General features: G+C 46.2%; 1 protein-coding gene across 1 annotated transcript in view; it reads left to right on the forward strand.

Moving 5' to 3' along the window:
* Nucleotides 1-18712, forward strand: part of LOC126100667 (uncharacterized) — a 210734-nt gene extending 192022 nt beyond the window's left edge. The window contains exon 12 of the mRNA XM_049911287.1: nucleotides 18388-18712. Within this exon, the coding sequence (XP_049767244.1) occupies nucleotides 18388-18697 (310 nt within the window). The 3' untranslated portion in view covers nucleotides 18698-18712. The remainder of the gene's footprint in view (nucleotides 1-18387) is intronic.
* The last annotated feature ends 1744 nt before the right edge of the window (nucleotides 18713-20456 follow it).

Raw genomic sequence — 20456 nt, forward strand, 5'->3', positions numbered from 1 at the left:
GTAGGTTTCTCAGACCATATTGTTTAGTGGGCACGGTTGCACTGTTTGTCTTCTTCTCGTGTTCACTGGCGCCACTCCGTTTCGTAAGCGTTGCCTGTCCGCTAGTGGCAGCAGCGGCGGTTATCGATATGTATTTCTGCTGCCCTATTTTTGGGACGACCTTGCGTTTCTTCCGTGTGGTGTGAGGGTGGAGTTCGGTTGGGGACGGAGGAGCAGCGAGGTCCGCGCAGAGCGACAACACGCCGGGACCGCTGGCGGCGTCTCTGGACAGCCGGATCGAAGGGCAGAGGTCACGAGGGTGCACCGCCTCGCCGAAACCGGATCCTGCATGTTTAAGGGGCTCCGGAACGCCCTATACTTGCAATGTTAAAATAACGCTTATAAATTACATCTTTCCTCACAAAGTATTTGAGGTAGGAAGTTGAACATTTTACAGATTATTTATTGGAATATGGGCTACAACTTAACACAGGGATTTTACAAAATTTTAGTTCAATTATTAAAGATGATTTTTTTTCAATTGTAATGAAAATTCACAACATTTTTTTGCAATTTTTTATTTATATATTCAAAAATATACAGTTTTTTGGAAAAAGGCTGTGTTAAATTATGCGGAAGGTACTGTGTAACATTTACTGAAAGTTTGAAACAAATATGTTTGGAAGATCCTTAGAAAACATGTAATTAGTATGAGAAAATAAAAGTTTTGGGAATCGAGCGACAAAGATTGGATTAACTTTTTAGTGCATTCCAGGTCCATAGGATGGATTATCTTCATCCTCTGCAAACTCCTCCTCCAGCTTCCTCTTGTTCCTCCTCCTGTTTACTCTTGCTTGTATTCCTAGACTCTTTACAGCCCTGTCTGCAGCCCGAAGGCGTTCCTTGTCTAAAGCAAGCATCGCTCGTACCATGTTAGAACCTATCTTCATTCCCATATTTCTAAATACCTTGCACCTTACAATGTTGCCATCATTGAAAGTCGCAACAGCAACTTTACTTTTACTCATTATTATACTTCAACAAAACAGAGACTCAAGAAACAGAATTAATTACGAATATTTTCGAGATAACGACAGAGTAAATAAATATGAAACAATCGACAATCACACCAGCGATATATATTGAACCATCACAGGTTAGCCACAACACATACTTTATCTCACATCAGTAAAATGTACCTGATGAACAAGGACGTTAATAATAACACCATTTGACAGCAGTTTAACAGCGCCACAGTGGGTCACGCCCATGTAGAACACATTTCAAAAAAAATTTAAAAATAGTTGTAGTCTTCGAAATTGAATAAATTATATATCTATTAAAAGGTAATAGTCTGCAGATTCAGAAAACGCAAACAAGTAAAAATTGAACTTTTCATGATTTTGAGCCTTTCCGGAGTCCCTTAAGTTGAGAGCATTGAAATTCGCGTAGAGAAACCTCCACCATTGTTAAATCTCGCGATTCTCCAGTGACTTGGGTTCGTGTTGCTGCTCGTAGTGTCGCAAGGCGAAAAGCAGCGAGTGGAGTACCTGGGCCGGCCGTTGTGGCCGAGCGGTTCTAGGCGCTTCAGTCTGGAACCGCGCCACCGCTACGGTCGCAGGTTCGAATCCTGCGTCGAGCATGGATGTGTGTGATGTTAGGTTATAGTTAGGTTTAATTGGTTCTAAGTTCTAGCGCACTGATGACCACAGCAGTTAAGTCCCATAGTGCTCAGTGCCATCTTGGAGTACCTGGGGAGGGCGGATCTGATTTGCCTTCCTGAGCTTCTAATTACTATTTACTATTTTCAGCTTCTTACAGTGTTAAGTTCAACCAGCGGTATTTTCCCGTCTTGCGGCCGCTAACGACCCAGTTACCTGCCCTGGGAGTTAGCGTATATAACGGCAGTATACATTTCGTCGCCTTGCCGCCGCTGCCCGGTGAGGCGTGTAAGTTCTTGACTGTAGGCTGGGTGGCGTTCTTCTACCACAGTGGTGGTCATTCCTTCTTGTTCTGGGAGCTCTAAGCACAGTATTCTGCGGGCGGAGCCCAGACCGCTGGCTATGGCCTTGGCGTAATTTAAATCTTGCACTTGTTTTGTTGGATGTCAGGTAGCCTCACCTAGATTATCATCAGTCTCTCGCTAGACTGCCACTGGTCCGAGATACCATCTTGTGAGCTGAGTACAACTCTTGGCTGCTTTTCTCTTCGCTCGCGAAAGTGTTTTGGCGTGACCTGCTGAGAGGTCGATTCCTGGAGCACCGTCTGTCACTGGCCCTTGTGTTTTATTTTATTATTGTATTATTAAGTTAACATCATTTGTCTCACCTGTTTGGTGATCTGTTGTTTTTTTTAATTAACCTTTTCTGTGCCATTGTCCGTTTCACAGTAAATTGTTGAATTTTTTATAACGGCCATTTTCGCGTTAAAGGCCTTCAGCCGTGGTTGTGGTTACTTGCTTTAAAATTCTGATTGCGACGACGCTAGCTTATTTTCAAAAATTATTTGTCGTCTGTGTTTTATCTATGTTTGCTAAATTTTTTAATAGTTGCCATTTTTGGCGTTAAAGGCCTTGAGCCGTCGTTGTGGTTACGTGCCTTAAAAGTCTGATTCGCGACCTCATTGGCTTGTTTTCAAAAATTATTTATTAAAATAAACGAGTGAAATTGCAAAGCAAACCAATAGTAATTGATTCGGGCCCCGTCCACAATCTTAACCCAATCCTGCCTTCCTAGGTTACCAGGTTTCAGGAACTTGTAACTCACATATGCCCTTTTCTAAACCGTATCCGAAGTACAGCTGTTTGAAAATCGTGGGCGTCAGTCGTACGTCCTTCTTCACCAGCAGCGACATGCAGATACAACCAAAGCGACACTACGCTACGTAGTGTTGTCTTCGCAGATCATTTTCGTGCGCACGTCATTTGTGCGTGGTGGGGCGAGGAATGGCTCTGAGCACTATGCGACTTAACTGCTGAGGTCATCAGTCGCCTAGAACTTAGAACTAATTAAACCTAACTAACCTAAGGACATCACACACATCCATGCCCGAGGCAGGATTCGAACCTGCGACCGGAGCGGTCACGCGGTTCCAGACTGAAGCGCCTTTAACCGCACGGCCACACCGGCCGGCTGGTGGGGCGAGGAATCGTACTAGTGTGCGCAGACAGCACTTGCGCCAGTGTGTTACGGTGCTGTTACGTGTGCAGTCGAAACAGTACGGGCCAGTCCAGTGAAAACGTCGCAGGTCTTCATACATGCGGAGTATGCTGACAAGATCTTTGTCTACGGGTTCTGAAACGGAAATTTCAGAGTCGCAGTTCGCGAATACGAATGACGATTCCCTAAACGCAGAGTTTAGGATAACGGGATATTTACGAGGGCTGTCCAGAAAGTACACTCCTGGAAATTGAAATAAGAATACCGTGAATTCATTGTCCCAGGAAGGGGAAACTTTATTGACACATTCCTGGGGTCAGATACATCACATGATCACACTGACAGAACCACAGGCACATAGACAAAGGCAACAGAGCATGCACAATGTCGGCACTAGTACAGTGTATATCCACCTTTCGCAGCAATGCAGGCTGCTATTCTCCCATGGAGACGATCGTAGAGATGCTGGATGTAGTCCTGTGGAACGGCTTGCCATGCCATTTCTACCTGGCGCCTCAGTTGGACCAGCGTTCGTGCTGGACGTGCAGACCGCGTGAGACGACGCTTCATCCAGTCCCAAACATGCTCAATGGGGGACAGATCCGGAGATCTTGCTGGCCAGGGTAGTTGACTTACACCTTCTAGAGCACGTTGGGTGGCACGGGATACATGCGGACGTGCATTGTCCTGTTGGAACAGCAAGTTCCCTTGCCGGTCTAGGAATGGTAGAACGATGGGTTCGATGACGGTTTGGATGTACCGTGCACTATTCAGTGTCCCCTCGACGATCACTAGTGGTGTACGGCCAGTGTAGGAGATCGCGCCCCACACCATGATGCCGGGTGTTGGCCCTGTGTGCCTCGGTCGTATGCAGTCCTGATTGTGGCGCTCACCTGCACGGCGCCAAACACGCATACGACCATCATTGGCACCAAGGCAGAAGCGACTCTCATCGCTGAAGACGACACGTCTCCATTCGTCCCTCCATTCACGCCTGTCGCGACACCACTGGAGGCGGGCTGCACGATGTTGGGGCGTGAGCGGAAGACGGCCTAACGGTGTGCGGGACCGTAGCCCAGCTTCATGGAGACGGTGGCGAATGGTCCTCGCCGATACCCCAGGAGCAACAGTGTCCCTAATTTGCTGGGAAGTGGCGGTGCGGTCCCCTACGGCACTGCGTAGGATCCTACGGTCTTGGCGTGCATCCGTGCGTCGCTGCGGTCCGGTCCCAGGTCGACGGGCACGTGCACCTTCCGCCGACCACTGGCGACAACATCGATGTACTGTGGAGACCTCACGCCCCACGTGTTGAGCAATTCGGCGGTACGTCCACCCGGCCTCCCGCATGCCCACTATACGCCCTCGCTCAAAGTCCGTCAACTGCACATACGGTTCACGTCCACGCTGTCGCGGCATGCTACCAGTGTTAAAGACTGCGATGGAGCTCCGTATGCCACGGCAAACTGGCTGACACTGACGGCGGCGGTGCACAAATGCTGCGCAGCTAGCGCCATTCGACGGCCAACACCGCGGTTCCTGGTGTGTCCGCTGTGCCGTGCGTGTGATCATTGCTTGTACAGCCCTCTCGCAGTGTCCGGAGCAAGTATGGTGGGTCTGACACTCAGGTGTCAATGTGTTCTTTTTTCCATTTTCAGGAGTGTAAGTTACAATTGATCGCGAAATGAAAATCACAGTGAAAATCAGAAATGTTTCATTTGTAACAGTTAGCTACACCTTTCAGCTACTTCTCTACGTAGTCGCCGTTCTGACTCAGACATTCGTCGTAGCGTTGTACCAACTTTCCAATACCCTCACCATAGAAGGCAGCCGCCAGTGCTTTCCGCCAATTCTCTACGCTGGCCTAAAGCTCGTTTTCTGTGCCAAAATGTTGTCTTCATAGCCAGCGGTTCGTTTGAGCAGAGATGAAACTCAGTGGGAGACAATCACGGGCTGTATTGTGGGTAACCAAACATTTCCAATTGAAACGATGCAGGAACATCTTCATTGCCCCTGCAGAATGCGGCTGAGAATTGTCTTGAACTCTTAACGAAGAAACCACACGACAGTTGCCCTCGTACTTCGCGGGAGAGACTACTTTATATAACATATTTACGCGTTCACTAAGAGCTCAGGAATGAAAAGAGCGACATAATTCTACAGTCATACTAGAGACACTGCCCAACACATCTTTGCAAAGCTTTATCGCATTTTCATAGTCGTTTCCATTTCGCGACCGATCGTAACTTACTTTCTGGACAGCCCTCGTAGCAAGGTATTTGACAGATAGTGCGAGCGTGGTACGCTTTCCAGCGTAAATGGTGTATCTGAACGCCCCAACTAACCAGAAGATGAGAACATTCTTGAAATAATACAACGTAGCCCGACTACCACCTCTAGCATACTTGCTGCACAGCTTGTTATTCCACAAACACGAGTGACGCGCACAGTACATGAGCTGCGTCTGCAATGGTATCGTCTGCAGAGGGTGCAACATCTGTATGTAAGAGATGAGACCAAACGAAGGGAATTCTGTCGACGAATCGTTGCCAATGAACGCTGTATTCCATGTATCCTCTTCACCGATGAGTCAACATTTGCCCGCGACAGCGTCAACAAGGTGCGCCACGCTCACATTTGGGCAGATGACAGTCTGCACGCTACTCTGGAAACAAACTCTCAGCGACGTTCCTCAGTGAACGTGCAGTGCGGTATTGTTGGTGTTCAGCTCGTCGATCCAGTTGCTTTACAAAACCGTCTTAATGGGGTACTGTTTCTGGATTACGTTCAAAATGTATTACCACAATACTTGGAGGATATTCCTTTGCCAACACTTTCATTTACAGCGCATTTCTTGTAGCCAGTGGCACAGTACAGCACCTAACTTCAACGTGCCCTGGGCGTTCGATCAGTCGCCGTGGAACCATCTCTTGTCTGCTGAGGTCACCCAATCTTATTCTGTTAGATTATTGTTTATGGAGTTGACATAAGAACGAAGCTTACAAGCGCAAAGTGGCTACAAAGGAGAAACTTCTCGTTCATACGCTGCGTGCGTGTGCTCAAGTAAACAACTGTACGAATAAAATGGTTCAAATGGCTCTGAGTACTATGGGACTTAACATCTGAGGTCATCAGTCCCCTTTAACTTAGAACTGCTTAAACCTAACTAACCTACGGACATCACACACATCCGGTTCCAGACTGAAGCACCTAGAACCGCTCGGCCACACTGGCCGGCCGTACGAATGACCTCAGATTAGCAACAACATCAGCTGTCTATAAGAATTGCAAATCGCTGTGCAGTTGACGGTAGGTTCTTTGGACGTATTTTATGAGGAAATGTACGAAGTTAAACAAAAAAAAATTATCAAAATATCCACGGGTGTGCTGCAGGTCTATAGTGTCCAACGGGCACAATATTTCGGCGATTATACATGTCGCCATCATCAGGTGAACTGACGGACTGAGCTCCTGTGAACGTGCCGGCACGGAGTTCCGTACGCTATGGCTGCTCAGAGGGAACTGGGTTCGGTCGCGGCGGCGGCCGATTTAAATACCCTCCGCCCGCGGCGCGCTCCCTCCGCCGTCCGCGCCCCGCACCACGGTCGCGCGGTGGAACAGATTGCGATGGCGTCTGAGATGACGTCGGTGTGATGGCTCTGTCCGCCGTGGTCGTCACAACTATACGTTTGCTCGATTTACTCTTGATTAACCCAATCGCTGGTTCGCAAGCCTTGCTAAGATTATAGCCACAGTCGCGGTTTATGAGGTCGTCATTGGTGCGAATTTCGATGGCCTCTCTAACAACGCTGTCCCAGTATCTCGACGTCTGTACCAGAATCCTCGTGAGTTTATCTCACAGGAATTACTCAAACTACATTTGCAACTGGCTAGTAAGTTCACTTCTTTTTCCTGGGATTGGATTGATGGTGTCACCTGGGTGTCAGCTGATTCCGCCCATAAGAAGGCTACGGGGCGTCGAACAGCTAAGTTCTCACGTCTCCTTGACAAACCATCTCTGCAGGTTCCGTGCAAGACTGTCATCAATTTGAGTGGCATGGTGTTGAGTGAAGGTCTCAACTTCGCTCCCACCCCCAAGTTCACTCCGGTCGCAGAAATTGTTAGTGCTGTTGAACAGGTTGCAGCTCGACTTCCGCCAGAATCAGCCGAGGAAATACGTCGTGAAACTTGACGTGTGTTGACGAAATCCAAGCCGATGAAGTCAAATATCAGCAGTAAAGAGAGGGTGGCTATTCGTGATCTGAGGGAGCGCTCTGAAATTGTTGTCTTACCGGCTGACAAAGGCAATGCTACAGTTATTGTCTCCCATAAGGACTACACTGATAAGATGCAGAGCCTGCTAAATGATGATTCCTACCGGAAGATCAGCGTTGACCCTACAAAGAAGATGGAGAACAAGACGAGGGCGCTTCTCAAGGACGCAGATTTACCGGAGGGTGACGCTAAGAAATTGTTACCCCAAGGTCCGGTACCGCCTAGACTATATGGACTCCCGAAGGTTCACAAAGAGGGGGTACCATTACGCCCCATTGTCAGCAACATCAGGGCACCTACATATTTGTTGGCCAAATACCTGACAGGAATATTAAGTCCTTATGTGGGTTAATGCCCTCATCACATCCGGAATTCCGTGGATTTTGTTAAACGCCTTGATAGCTTCGGGTTGGATGAGTCAGATATCATGGTGAGTTTCGACATCGTTTCCTTGTTTACGAGGATACCCCTTCGAGAGTCACTAGAACTGATTAGTCAGAAGTTTGACGAGAAGACCACTGAACTTTATAGGCATGTCTTGACTTCCACGTATTTTATTTTTAATGGAGAATACTACGAAGAAACGGAGGGACTCGCCATGGGTAGCCCACTCTCACCGGTGGTAGCGAATTTGTACATGGAGAACTTCGAGGAGGAAGCCCTGTCACGTCATCCGTATGGAAACCTACTTGCTTTTTCCGTTACGTGGACGACACGTTCGCCATCTGGCCACACGGTATGGATAAACTCCTTGACTTCCTTACACATCTAAACTCCATACACCCCAACATCAAATTCACTATGGAGACTGAAACGGAGGGTGAATTACCTTTCCTTGACGTCTTGGTCAAGAGAAGGGCTGACGGCACCCTAGGTCGTGCGGTGTATCGGAAGACAACGCACACTGATCTGTATTTGCAGGCGGACAGCTGCCACCACCCTTCACAGAGGAACGGGGTACTTAAAACTCTAGTACATAGGGCGCGCACTATCTCTGACGCAGAGAGTCTACCCCAGGAATTGGAACACCTGAGAACTGTATTTCGAAAAAATGGGTACTCAGAGTGGCAGATTCAACGTGCTCTCCGCCCAACCACTGCAGCACAACCTGTTGAGATGGATGAAGTCACGAGGGAGGAGGTAGGCACTGCATTTATTCCATACACAGGTGCACTCTCGGGGAAAATCGCCCGCATTCTGAAGAAACGCCAGGTCGGAACTGTGTTTTGTCCTCCAAATAAAACTTGTGCACTGGTGGGGAGCGCCAAAGATGACCTCGGTTTGAGGAAGGCCGGCGTGTACCAGATTCCGTGTCAATGTGGCAAGTCGTATATTGGTCAGACGATGCGTACCGTCGAGGATCGATGCCGTGAACACCAGAGGCACACTCGGCTGATGTATCCGAGCAAGTCGGCGGTCGCTGAACATTGTTTGGTGGAAAATCACGCCATGGAGTATGACCGCACGAGGATTCTGGTACAGACGTCGAGATACTGGGACAGCGTTGTTAGAGAGGCCATCGAAATTCGCACCAATGACGACCTCATAAACCGCGACTGTGGCTATAATCTTAGCAAGGCTTGGGAACCAGCGATTGGGTTAATCAAGAGTAAATCGAGCAAACGTATAGTTGTGACGACCACGGCGGACAGAGCCGTCACACCGACGTCATCTCAGACGCCGTCGCAAACTGTTCCACCGCGCGACCATTGTGCGGGGCGCGGACGGCGGAAGGAGCGCGCCGCGGGCGGAGGGTATTTAAATCGGCCGCCGCCGCGACCGAACCCAGTTCCCTCTGAGCAGCCATAGCGTACGGATCTCCGTGCCGGCACGTTCACAAGAGCTCAGTCCGTCAGTTCACCTGATGATGGCGACATGTATGATCGCCGAAATATTGTGCCCGTTGGACACTATAGACCGGCAGCACACCCGTGGATATTTTGATTATCAAATACGCCGGGAGAAACTCAAGAATCACAAAAAAAATTAGATCACAAAGTTTAATTTACCATCGCCTGCATCTGTCCTCTACTACATTTTTCATTAGTTTCCTCAAAAACTCTTAAGAACATATGTATGTACACTACTCTCCATTAAAATTGCTACACCAAGAAGAAATGCAGATGATAAACGGGTATTCATTGGACAAATATATTATGCTAGAACTGACATGTGATTACATTTTCAAACAATCTGGATGCATAGATCCTGAGAACTCAGTGCCCTGAGCAACCACCTCTGGCCGTAATAACGGCCTTGATACGCCTGGGCATTGAGTCAAACAGAGCTTGGATGGCGTGTACAGGTACAGCTGCCCATGCAGCTTCAACACGATACCACAGTTCATCCAGAGTAGTGACTGGCGTATTGTGACGAGCCAGTTGCTCGGCCACCATTGACCAGACGTTTTCAATTGGTGAGAGATCTGGAGAATGTGCTGCCTGGGGCAGCAATCGAATATTTTCTGTATCCAGAAGGGCCCACACAGGACCTGCAACATGCGGTCGTGCATTATCCTGCTGAAATGTTGTGTTTCGCAGGGATCGAATGAAGTGAAGAGCCACGGGTCGTAACACATCTGAAATGTAACGTCCACTGTTCAAAGTGCCGTCAATGCGAACAAGAGGTGACCGAGACTTGTAACCAATGGCACCACATACCATCATGCCGTGTGATACGCCAGTATGGCGATGACGAATAAACGCTTCCAATCAGCGTTCACCACGATGTCGCCAAACACGGATGCGACCATCATGATGCTGTAAACAGAACCTGGATTCATCCGAAAAAATGACGTTTTGCCATTCATGCACCCAGGTTCGGCGTCGAGTACACCATCGCAGGCGCTCCTGTCTGTGATGCAGCGTCAAGCGTAACCGCAGCCGTGGTCTCCGAGCTGATAGTCTATGCTGCTGCAAACGTCGTCGAACTGTTCGTGCAGATGGTTGTTGACTTGCAAACGTACCCATCTGTTGACGCAGGGATCGAGACGTGGCTGCACGATCCGTTACAACCATGCGGATAAGATGCCTGTCATCTCGACTGCTAGTGATACGAGGCCGTTGGGATCCAGCACGGTGTTCCGTATTACCCTCCTGAACCCACCGATTCCATATTCTGTTAACAGTCATTGGATCTCGACCAACGCGAGCAGCAATGTCGCGATACGATAAACCGCAATCGCGACAGGCTACAACCCGACCTTTACCAAAGTCGGAAACGTGATGGTATGCATTTCTCCTCCTTACACGAGGCATCACAACAACGTTTCTCCAGGCAACGCCGGTCAACTGCTGTTTGTGTATGAGAAATCGGTTGGAAATTTTCCTCATGTCAGCACGTTGTAGGTTTTGTGAATGCTCTGGAAAGCTAATGATTTGCATATCACAGCATCTTCTTCCTATCGGTTAAATTTCGCGTCTGTAGCACGTCATCTTCCTGGCGTAGCAATTTTAATGGCCAGTAGTGTATAAAACGCATGCTTGTCCACCAGCTTTTAAAATCCTGTGTGTTATACCTGAATTCATTGCTTACTCTGCATATGAGACGTGGCTATTATTTAAGTGGTGGTGTAGCCTAAAATGTTAAAACCCTAACCTATGAAGATGGCCTGTCATTGAAACCGGTCGATATTTGGGTTTTAAATTATAAAAAGCAGCTGATGGTCAAACATGGATTTTACACGTCACATCTACATCTACATCGCTCCGCAAGCCACCTAATGGTGTGTAGCGGAGGGTACTTTCGGTACCACTGTCTGAACCTTCCAACTCTGTTCCACTCGCGAATAGTGCATGGAAAGAATGATTGTCGGTAAGCCTCTGTATTGGCTCTAATTTCTTGAATTTTTTTCTCGTGATCAATACGCTAGGTTTATGTGGGGGGAAGCAATATGTTGTCCAACTTCTCCCGAAAAGTGCTGTCCCGAAATTTCAGTAGTAAATCCCTCCGTGATCCACAACGCCTCTCTTGTAACGCCTGCCAGTGGAGTTTGTTTAGCATCTCCGTAACGCTCTCTCGCCAGCTAAACGATACCGTGACGAAACGAGCCACTCTTCTTTGGATCTTCTCTATCTCCTCCATCAGTCCTACCTGATATGGATCCCAGATAGATGAACAATACTCAAGAATCGGGCGAACAAGCGCCTTATAAGCCACTTCTTTCGTGAATGAGTTATATTTCCTTAAGATTCTTCCGATGAATCTGAGTCTTGTGTCTGCTTTTCCCACTGTCTGTTTGATGTGGTCATTCCACTTAAGCTCGCTCTGGATAGTCACGCCTGGATATTTTACGGCAGACGCTGTCTCCAGCTGTTTGTCATCAATAGTGTAGCTGTCCAGTAGTGGATTTCTTTTCACATGTTTGCGCAATATGTTACATTTATTTACGTTCAGCGTCAACTGCCAAAGCCTCCACCATTCATCAATTCTCTGCAGATCGTTCTGCAAATTCTTACTATCTTCTGACGTTGCTACTATGGTACAGACAACTGCATCATCGGCGAATGGCTTTAATGAGCATCCGACCCTTTCTACCAGATCATTTATATATATTGTGAACAGCAACGGTCCTATCACACTCCCCTGTGGTACTCCGGATATTACCTTAATATTTGTCGATTTTCTTCCGTTAAGACCGACCTGTTGAGTTCTATCTGCAAGAAAGTCTTGAATCCAGTCGCAAGTCTGCTCCGATACTTCTTAAGCTCGTATTTTTTTCATTAAACGGCAATGTGGGACGGTGTCAAATGCCTTATTGAAATCAAGGAACACGGCACCAATCTGAGCGCCATTTTCCACTGCGCTGTGGATCTCATGGAGGAACAGGGCGAGCTGAGTTTCTCAGGATCTCTGTTTGCGGAATCCACATTGATTTTTTATAGTCACAGTTCTTGTGCATAAAACCATGTTCCATAATTCTACAACAGTCTGACGTCAAAGATATAGGTCTATAATTGTGTAGATCTTTCTTACGGCCTTTCTTAGAAACGGGAATGACCTGCGCTTTTTTCCAGTCATTAGGTACCTTTCGTTGCTTAAGCGACCAACGCTATATTATTGCTAGAAGGGGAGCAAGTTCTTTCGCATAATCTGTATGGAATCTTACAGGTATCTTATTTGGTCCTGACGCCTTTCCACTTCTAAGCGATTGTAGCTGCTTTTCAATTCTGCGATCGCTTATCTCAATATTCGCCATTTCAACGTTCGTACGACGATTGAAAGGAGGGACAGTGTTACGCGGTGAAACAACTTCGGAAGACCGAATTCAGTATTTCGGAGTTCTCTCTGTTATCTTCCGTTTCGGAGTCGGTGTGGTCGATGAGAGAATGAATAGATGATTTTGATTCACTTACTGATTTTAAATAGGACCAAAATCTCTTACTGGGTATTTACTCAGGTCGGTTGACAACATCTTACTTTCAAAATCATTGAACGCTTCTCACATTGCTCTCCTTACGCTCTTTTTCGCTTTGATCAGCTTTCGTTTGTCAGCCTGGTTTTTACTTCTCTTGAATCTGAGATGAAGTGGTCTTTGTTTACGTAGCGCTTTTGTAACACGGCTATTGATCCATGATGGATATTTCCCATCCCTTAAAACCTTACTCGGAACACACTTGGCTACGGCATATTGAACGATACGTTTGAATTTTTTCCATTTCTTCTCCACATCTTCGCCCTCATCACCTTATATTTGATGCTGACTGCTGAGATATTCTGAAATTTGTATCCTGTCACCCTTGCTGAGCAAATATATCTTCCTACCTTTCTTAACGTTCCTTGAAGGACTCCTCGTCATAGATGCTGCCACAGCCTTATACCTTCCTCTACGTTAACTGATTCGATACTTTCAGGTCTGTTCGTTGCCAGGAGGTCTAACACATGACCCTCATAAGATGGTTTCTCTAAATCTCTGATCAAGGCAATTTTCGGACAAGACGTCCAGAACAATGCCTCTCGAATCCCTGTCTCTGGTACTGACAGCTGTTAGCAGTCACTCCCCCTACCTACAACCAATCACAGTACAGTACTCCCCGCCTCTAGTCAGTCACACTGCAGTATTAAAAATGTGATTTCAATATGAGAGAAACCGCCCAATTGTGTTAATGGGAAACTAAATGACCCTCCCCTCCTCCTAAATCCAACCAACCATAGCGCAGTATCACAATTCCAGGTATAATTTCGTGTAAAAAAAGTTTGGGTAACAAGGGAGATTTGAATACCGATCTCCCTGTCCGCAGTCAAACACCGTATTCAAGTAACCGCGACGCTGCCGCTACACGGCTGTTCTCGCTGTTGCAGATCTTGATCTTGGGCCGTTCCGTGTTTCGATTATGCTTCCTTTTTCACAGTTCAGTACTCCTTTTTCCTGTTTTCATGCTTCATCTGTGTTCAGTTTTTGACGGGCTATCGAATGGGCTATCTTACCACTAAACCGCAGGGGGTGCGATTGGGAGGTTCCCTTGTCAAGCAGTGCAGTTGTTCGGCAGCTGATGGAACACTGACGAGCTCTAGCGTTTGGTTAGCTGCAACAACTGAGTTGCTTTTTTTTTTCTTTCACTCTGCTATTCACAGAGCTACTTCTGTTCCACTCTCGAAAGAAAAATTCGAGGAAGAAATAAATTTGGTCAGTTAATAACGAATACGAACCTGCCATAGTTGACGATATCCTTAAAAAGAAAACTGTTAAAAGAGTTACTGCACTCGGTACCTCAGTCATTGTTGTTGTTGTTGTTGTGGTCTTCAGTCCTGAGACTGGTTTGATGCCGGCCGCGGTGGTCTACCGGTTCTAGGCGCGCAGTCCGGAACCGCGCGACTGCTACGGTCGCAGGTTCGAGTCCTGCCTCGCGCATGGATGTGTGTGATGTCCTTACGTTAGTTAGGTTTAAGTAGTTCTAAGTTCTAGGGAACTGATGACCATAGATGTTAAGTCCCATAGTGCTCAGAGCCATTTGAATTGATGCAGCTCTCCAGGCTACTCTATCCTGTGCAAGCTTCTTCATCTCCCAGTACCTACTGCAACCTACATCCTTCTGAATCTGCTTAGTGTTTTCATCTCTTTGTCTCCCTCTACGATTTTGACCCTCCACGCTGCCCTCCAATACTAAAATTGGTGATCCCTTGATGCCTCAGAACATGTCCTACCAACCGGTCCCTTCTTCTCGTCAAGTTGTGCCACAAACTCCTCTTCTCCCCAATTCTATTCAATACCTCCTCATTAGTTATGTGATCTACCCATCTAATCTTCAGCATTCTTCTGTAGCACCACATTTAGAAAGCTTCTATTCTCCTCCTGTCCGAACTATTTATCGTCCATGTTTCACTTCCACACATGGCTACACTCCATACAAATACTTTCAGAAACGACTTCCTGACCCTTAAATCTATACTCGATGTTAACAAATTTCTCTTCTTCAGAAACGCTTTCCTTGCCATTGCCAATCTATATTTTATATCCTCTCTACTTCGACCATCATCAGTTATTTTGCTCCCCAATTTATAAAACTCCTTTACTACTTTAAGTGTCTCATTTCCTAATCTAATTCCCTCAGCATCACCCGACTTAATACGACTACAATCCATTATCCTCGTTTTGCTTTTGTTGATGTTCATCTTAAATCCTCCTTTCAAGACACTGTCCATTCCATTCAACTGCTCTTCCAAGTCCTTTGCTGTCTCTGACAGAATTACAATGTCATCGGCGAACCTCAAAGTTTTTATTTCTTCTCCATGGATTTTAATACCTACTCCGAATTTTTCTCTTGTTTCCTTTACTGCTTGCTCAATATACAGATTGAAAAACATCGGGGAGAGGCTACAGCCCTGTCTTACTCCCTTCCCAACCACTGCTTCTCTTTCATGTCCCTCGAGTCTTATAACTGCCATCTGGTTTATGTACAAATTGTAAATAGCCTTTCGCTCCCTATATTTTACCCCTGCCACCTTTAGAATTTGAAAGAGAGTATTCCAGTCAACATTGTCAAAAGCTTTCTCTAAGTCTACAAATGCTGGAAACGCAGGTTTGTCTTTCCTTAATCTTTTTTCTAAGATAAGTCGTAAGGTCAGTATTGCCTCACGTGTTCCAACATTTCTACGGAATCCAAACTGATCTTCCCCGAGGTCGGCTTCTACTAGGTTTTCCATTCGCCTGTAAAGAATTTGTGTTAGTATTTTGCAGCTGTGGCTTATTAAACTGATTGTTCGGTAATTTTCACATCTGTCAAAACCTGCTTTCTTTGGGATTGGAGTCCAACGAAAAGAAGAAATTCTTTGCTATTCCTTTCTTGGGGCTCATCTGCTAACACATTCAACGCCTTCTTCGTAGTAAATACACCTGTAATGTTGCCTTTTCAACCAAAAATAGTCAGAGAAAAACTTTTTTCACAATTTAAAATCGACCTGTTCTCGTTTGAAAATCTACAAGATTTTGTGCGACACTTGCTCTTCTTAGTACACAGGACAAACAGGACGTGCTTTTACAGTCACATACAAGGAACATGTTTTAAGAAAAAATGACACTGGCTCCCAGAATTCGTCTTTTTCCGACCACCTTCTGATTACAGGTCACGCGCCCGAAGCTGTTCACGATATCAACGCTTTTCACACTGAGAAGAAAGGCCGCAGATTGAACGTTCTAGAAGAATTAGAGCTTTCTAAACATCTTTCTCGTAGTGATGGTCTCATTCTTAACGAGCAGCTACAATTACGTAATAAAAGCTTCTTCAACGGTGTAAAGCCGTTACTTGATATTTGATTTCCCTCGTGCAGATACCGAAATATTTTTCAATCTACGTGGACTGATAATTTTTTTGTTTTCTAAAAGTTTATATTAACTGCATTTCATGTTATACCATTATTTTCTGCTCGCTGAGATAGTCAGCTCCCTTTGTATTTCTGAAATGCCGTTTTCAGCCTTTAAACTGTATTTATAAGCTCTTATGTAGACAATTTGTTACCGTGTCTCCTGCTGTCAGATAAAATTATTGCCTTTTACTTCACGTACAAAATAATGTTCGTCTAACATTCGGCTATTTACATTTTGAAGGCTAAGTAGCCTGTTTGTATTTGCGGCTACTACACTCATGCTCATAAATTAAGGATAATGTTGATACATGGTGAAACAACGCTCTGGTGGGCGGTTTCTGGGCTTAAATCACCTCGGGGTATGACCATGACGTGCATTTGACCTGCGGTCAACGCACGGTGGCGCTGGAAGCAGTCCACATACACACAGGTGTGTTGGTGGATGTCAGAGTACGGTGCAGCGAGTAAATGTGCAGACGTTTTCAGATGTGCTAATGGTGGCTCTGTCTTGAAAATGGTTAGAAGAACATATATTGATGACGTTACGTGGGGCAGAATACTAGGGCGACTGGAGGCTGGTCAAACACAGCAGGTCGTAGCACGGGCCCTCCGTGTGCCACAAAGTGTGATCTGAAGATTATGGCAACGATTCTAGCAGACAAGAAACGTGTCCAGCCGCTACAGTACGGGACGTCCGCAGCGTACGACAGCACAAGAAGATGGATATCTCACCATCAATGTCTGCAGACGGCCATGGAGTACTGCAGGTAGCCTTGCTCAGGACCTTACCGCAACCACTGGAACAGTTGTCTCCAGACACACAGTCTACAGACGACAGAACAGACATGGTTTAGTCGTCTGGAGACCCGCAAGGTGCATTCCACTGACCCTTGGTCACCAGAGAGCCCGTAAAGCCTGGTGTCAAGAACACAGTACATGGTCGCTGGAACAGAGGTCCTAGGTTGTGTTCACGGACAAGTCCAGGTATAGTCTGAACAGTGATTCTCGCATGGTTTTCATCTGGCATGAATCAGGAACCAGATACCAACCCCTTAATATCCTTGAAAGGGACCTGTATGCAGGTCCTGGTTTGATGGTGTGGGGTGGGATTACGACTGGTGCACGTACACCCCTGCATGTCTTTGACAGAGGAACTGTAACAGGTCAGGTGTATCGGGACGTCATTTTGCACCAGTATGTCCGCCTTTTCAGGGGTGGAGTGGGTCCCACCTTCCTCCTGATGGATGATAACGCACGGCCCCACCGAGCTGCCATCGTGAAGGAGTACCTTGAAACAGAAGACATCAAGCGAATGGAGTAGCCCGCTTGTTCTCCAGACCTAAACCCCATCGAGCACGTCTCGGATGGTCTTGTTCGACGTATCCCTGCACATCTTCAAAACCCTACGACACTTCAGGAGCTCCGAAGGGCACTGGTGCAAGAATGGAGGCTATACCCCTGCAGCTGCTCGACCACCTGATCCAGAGTATGCCAACCTGTTGTGCGGCCTGTGTACGTGTGCGTTTTGTAGCACATGTGTTTCGGGATGGATTTCTCAACTTATCACCAATACCATGGACTTAGAGATTTGTGTCGTGTCTGTTCCCTATGTGCCTATGCTGTTAGCGCCAGTTTTCCACGTTGTGTGGCACCACATTCTGCAGTTATCCTTAATTTATGAGCATGAGTGTAGATGCCACTCTCGGTGTAACGTTCACCTACCCACAGTTGCTAATGTGGGTGCCTCAGTCTGGTGCAACCATAGCTCGACGTATTTGAGCAGCCGATTGTGGCTTGCCTTTTATGTATTCTGTATTACAAATTTTGATACTAAAGCTTTATGGCTTGATTTTTAGTTTAATGCGTGACTTGTAAGTACTGTTCATTTTTTGTACTGCTAGATAGTACTTATACTTAAGAAATTTTTCTTTCCTGTAATTTTGTAATTACGTTATAGACCAATTTGAGAGTTTTATTTGTTATAAATACACTCATAGCAGTGCCGAAACCTAAGTCAAAAGACTCCCTTTTTGCGATTGAGGGCTGCTATTGCTGTTAATATTAAGAAAATGAGTAAGTGTGATTATCGACCGTAGGTCACCTGTATAGGAATACCAGTGGTCACAGTACGATGTAAAGTCTGTATTTGGTGTACTTGTTGATTCTCGGCGTGCAGGTACCGCCAGAACGCCCAGCGGCTGTCCCGCATCTTCAACGACCGCCCGGTGGAGCCGCTGGACGAGGCTGTCTACTGGACAGAGTACGTGGTCAGGCACCAGGGGGCGCCACACCTCAGGTCCGCGGCGCTGGACCTCGCCTGGTACCAGTACTTCCTGCTAGATGTCGTCGCAGCGCTGCTCGCTGCAGCACTGCTGGCTCTCCTCGTCACCAGGGCGGCGTTCAGGGCCGGACTGCGGCTGCTGAAGGGGACTGTTGGTGGATCCAAAGATCAGGGGACTAGTAGCAAACGCTCCAAGAGAGAATGATGGCGTTTTGAGCTGTATTTATTTATCTGTTGTATATACCTTATATATGTAGTACCAAGTCGACGAAATAAAACGAATTTCTACAAATTTGGGGCGAAACAATGATTCAAAACAAGACTGACGATCCATCTAACAGCTTGTAAGAAACTGGGAGTGTCTTCGGTGCTCTTATACCACATTTGACAACAGTATAATTTTGTTCTTCATTTATCTCATTTTGTTAACAGTACGAGGGGCGTTTGTAAAGTCCACGCAAAATCCGAGAGATTGCACCACCAGTGCGTATCGAGGTAATCTTTAGTTAGTAGCATCTTTGGAAAGAACACACACCAAGTTTCAGCCATATTGGTCTATTTCTTTGTAGTTGGCATTCGTGTGAATGAAGGAACTCGAATGATTGTGCATGGGGGCTTAATTTTAAAATGCAATAATTTTTAGTAGCTGTACGTCCGGTTACAAAGTCTCGTAACCGGTAGGCCCTGAGTAGTATTAGTACGCAATCTGACTGCATAAAATAACAATAAGGAATGAAAGGAAATTTCCGTTAACACAATTGATTAATTAAGTTCCCAGCAACTATAAAAGCTACGAAACAACAAGGCACAAGTGTAACTGTTCTGTGTGTGGCAGTGTGATTCAATGTACACATCTGGCACGGTTCTTCCTCAATACGACAAGATATTTTAAACACCATTTACAATGAAGTAATTAAGAAAACCTGAAATACTATAATTGCATATAGAAACCAGAATTACAGTCTAATACATGAACACATGCCAGATGCTTTGTTGACTGAACCTGTGACCAAGAGGCATTGTTATTTAGGAAATCTGAAATAAATTTTTTTTGTTACCTTCATATATATTGACGAAAAATACACTGTGATCATTGCAACATCCCCAATCAAACAGCATCTACTGTCTCGTCCAACAGAACAACTGCACACGACATACCCTCAATTAGTACTGCCATCGACATCCTCTCAACAAGCACTGCCCACGGCAACCGCAGAACTACTACTGCCCCAGTGGAGGCGGCGGAAAAATACTCTTTGGCGCAATCTCTGGCGCTGTGACTCAGTGTAGTCACCTTTCAATTGTCAGAAAATGGTCGAAGAAGACTTTCATGTGGTGATTAAACATTGCTTTATGAAAGGCAAAACGCCTCAGGAGACTAAAGAGAAGCTTGATAAACATTATGGTGACTCTGCACCTTCGATTAGAACAGTTTATAAATAGTTTCAAAATTTTCGGAGTGGCCATATGGGCACAAGTGGTGCTGAACGTTCTGGACGCCCTGTGGAGGTTACGACTACAGAAACCATTAATAAAATCCATGATATGGAGATGGATGACAGAAGAGTTAAGGTGCCTGAGATTGCTAGTGCTGTCGGAATCTCGACTGAACGGGTACATAATATTTTGCATAAACATTTGGACATGAGAAAGATATCCGCAAGATGCTCACGCTTGACCAAAATCGGAATCGTGTGAAGTGTTGCAAGGATGGTTTGCAGCTGTTCAGGAAGAATCTGCAGGACTTCAAGCGTCGTTTCGTCACTGTGGATGAAACATGGATACATTACTATACTCCTGAGACCAAACGACAATCTAAACAATGGGTTACCAAGGGAGAATCTGCACCAAAAAGGCGAAGACCAGTCCTTCGGCCGAAAGGTTATGGCGACTGTCTTTTGAGATTCGCAAGGGATATTCCCCATCGACTATCTGGAAGAAGGTAAAACTATTACAGGTACATA

This window comes from Schistocerca cancellata, chromosome 9 (assembly GCF_023864275.1).
Source record: "Schistocerca cancellata isolate TAMUIC-IGC-003103 chromosome 9, iqSchCanc2.1, whole genome shotgun sequence".
Taxonomy (NCBI): domain Eukaryota; kingdom Metazoa; phylum Arthropoda; class Insecta; order Orthoptera; family Acrididae; genus Schistocerca; species Schistocerca cancellata.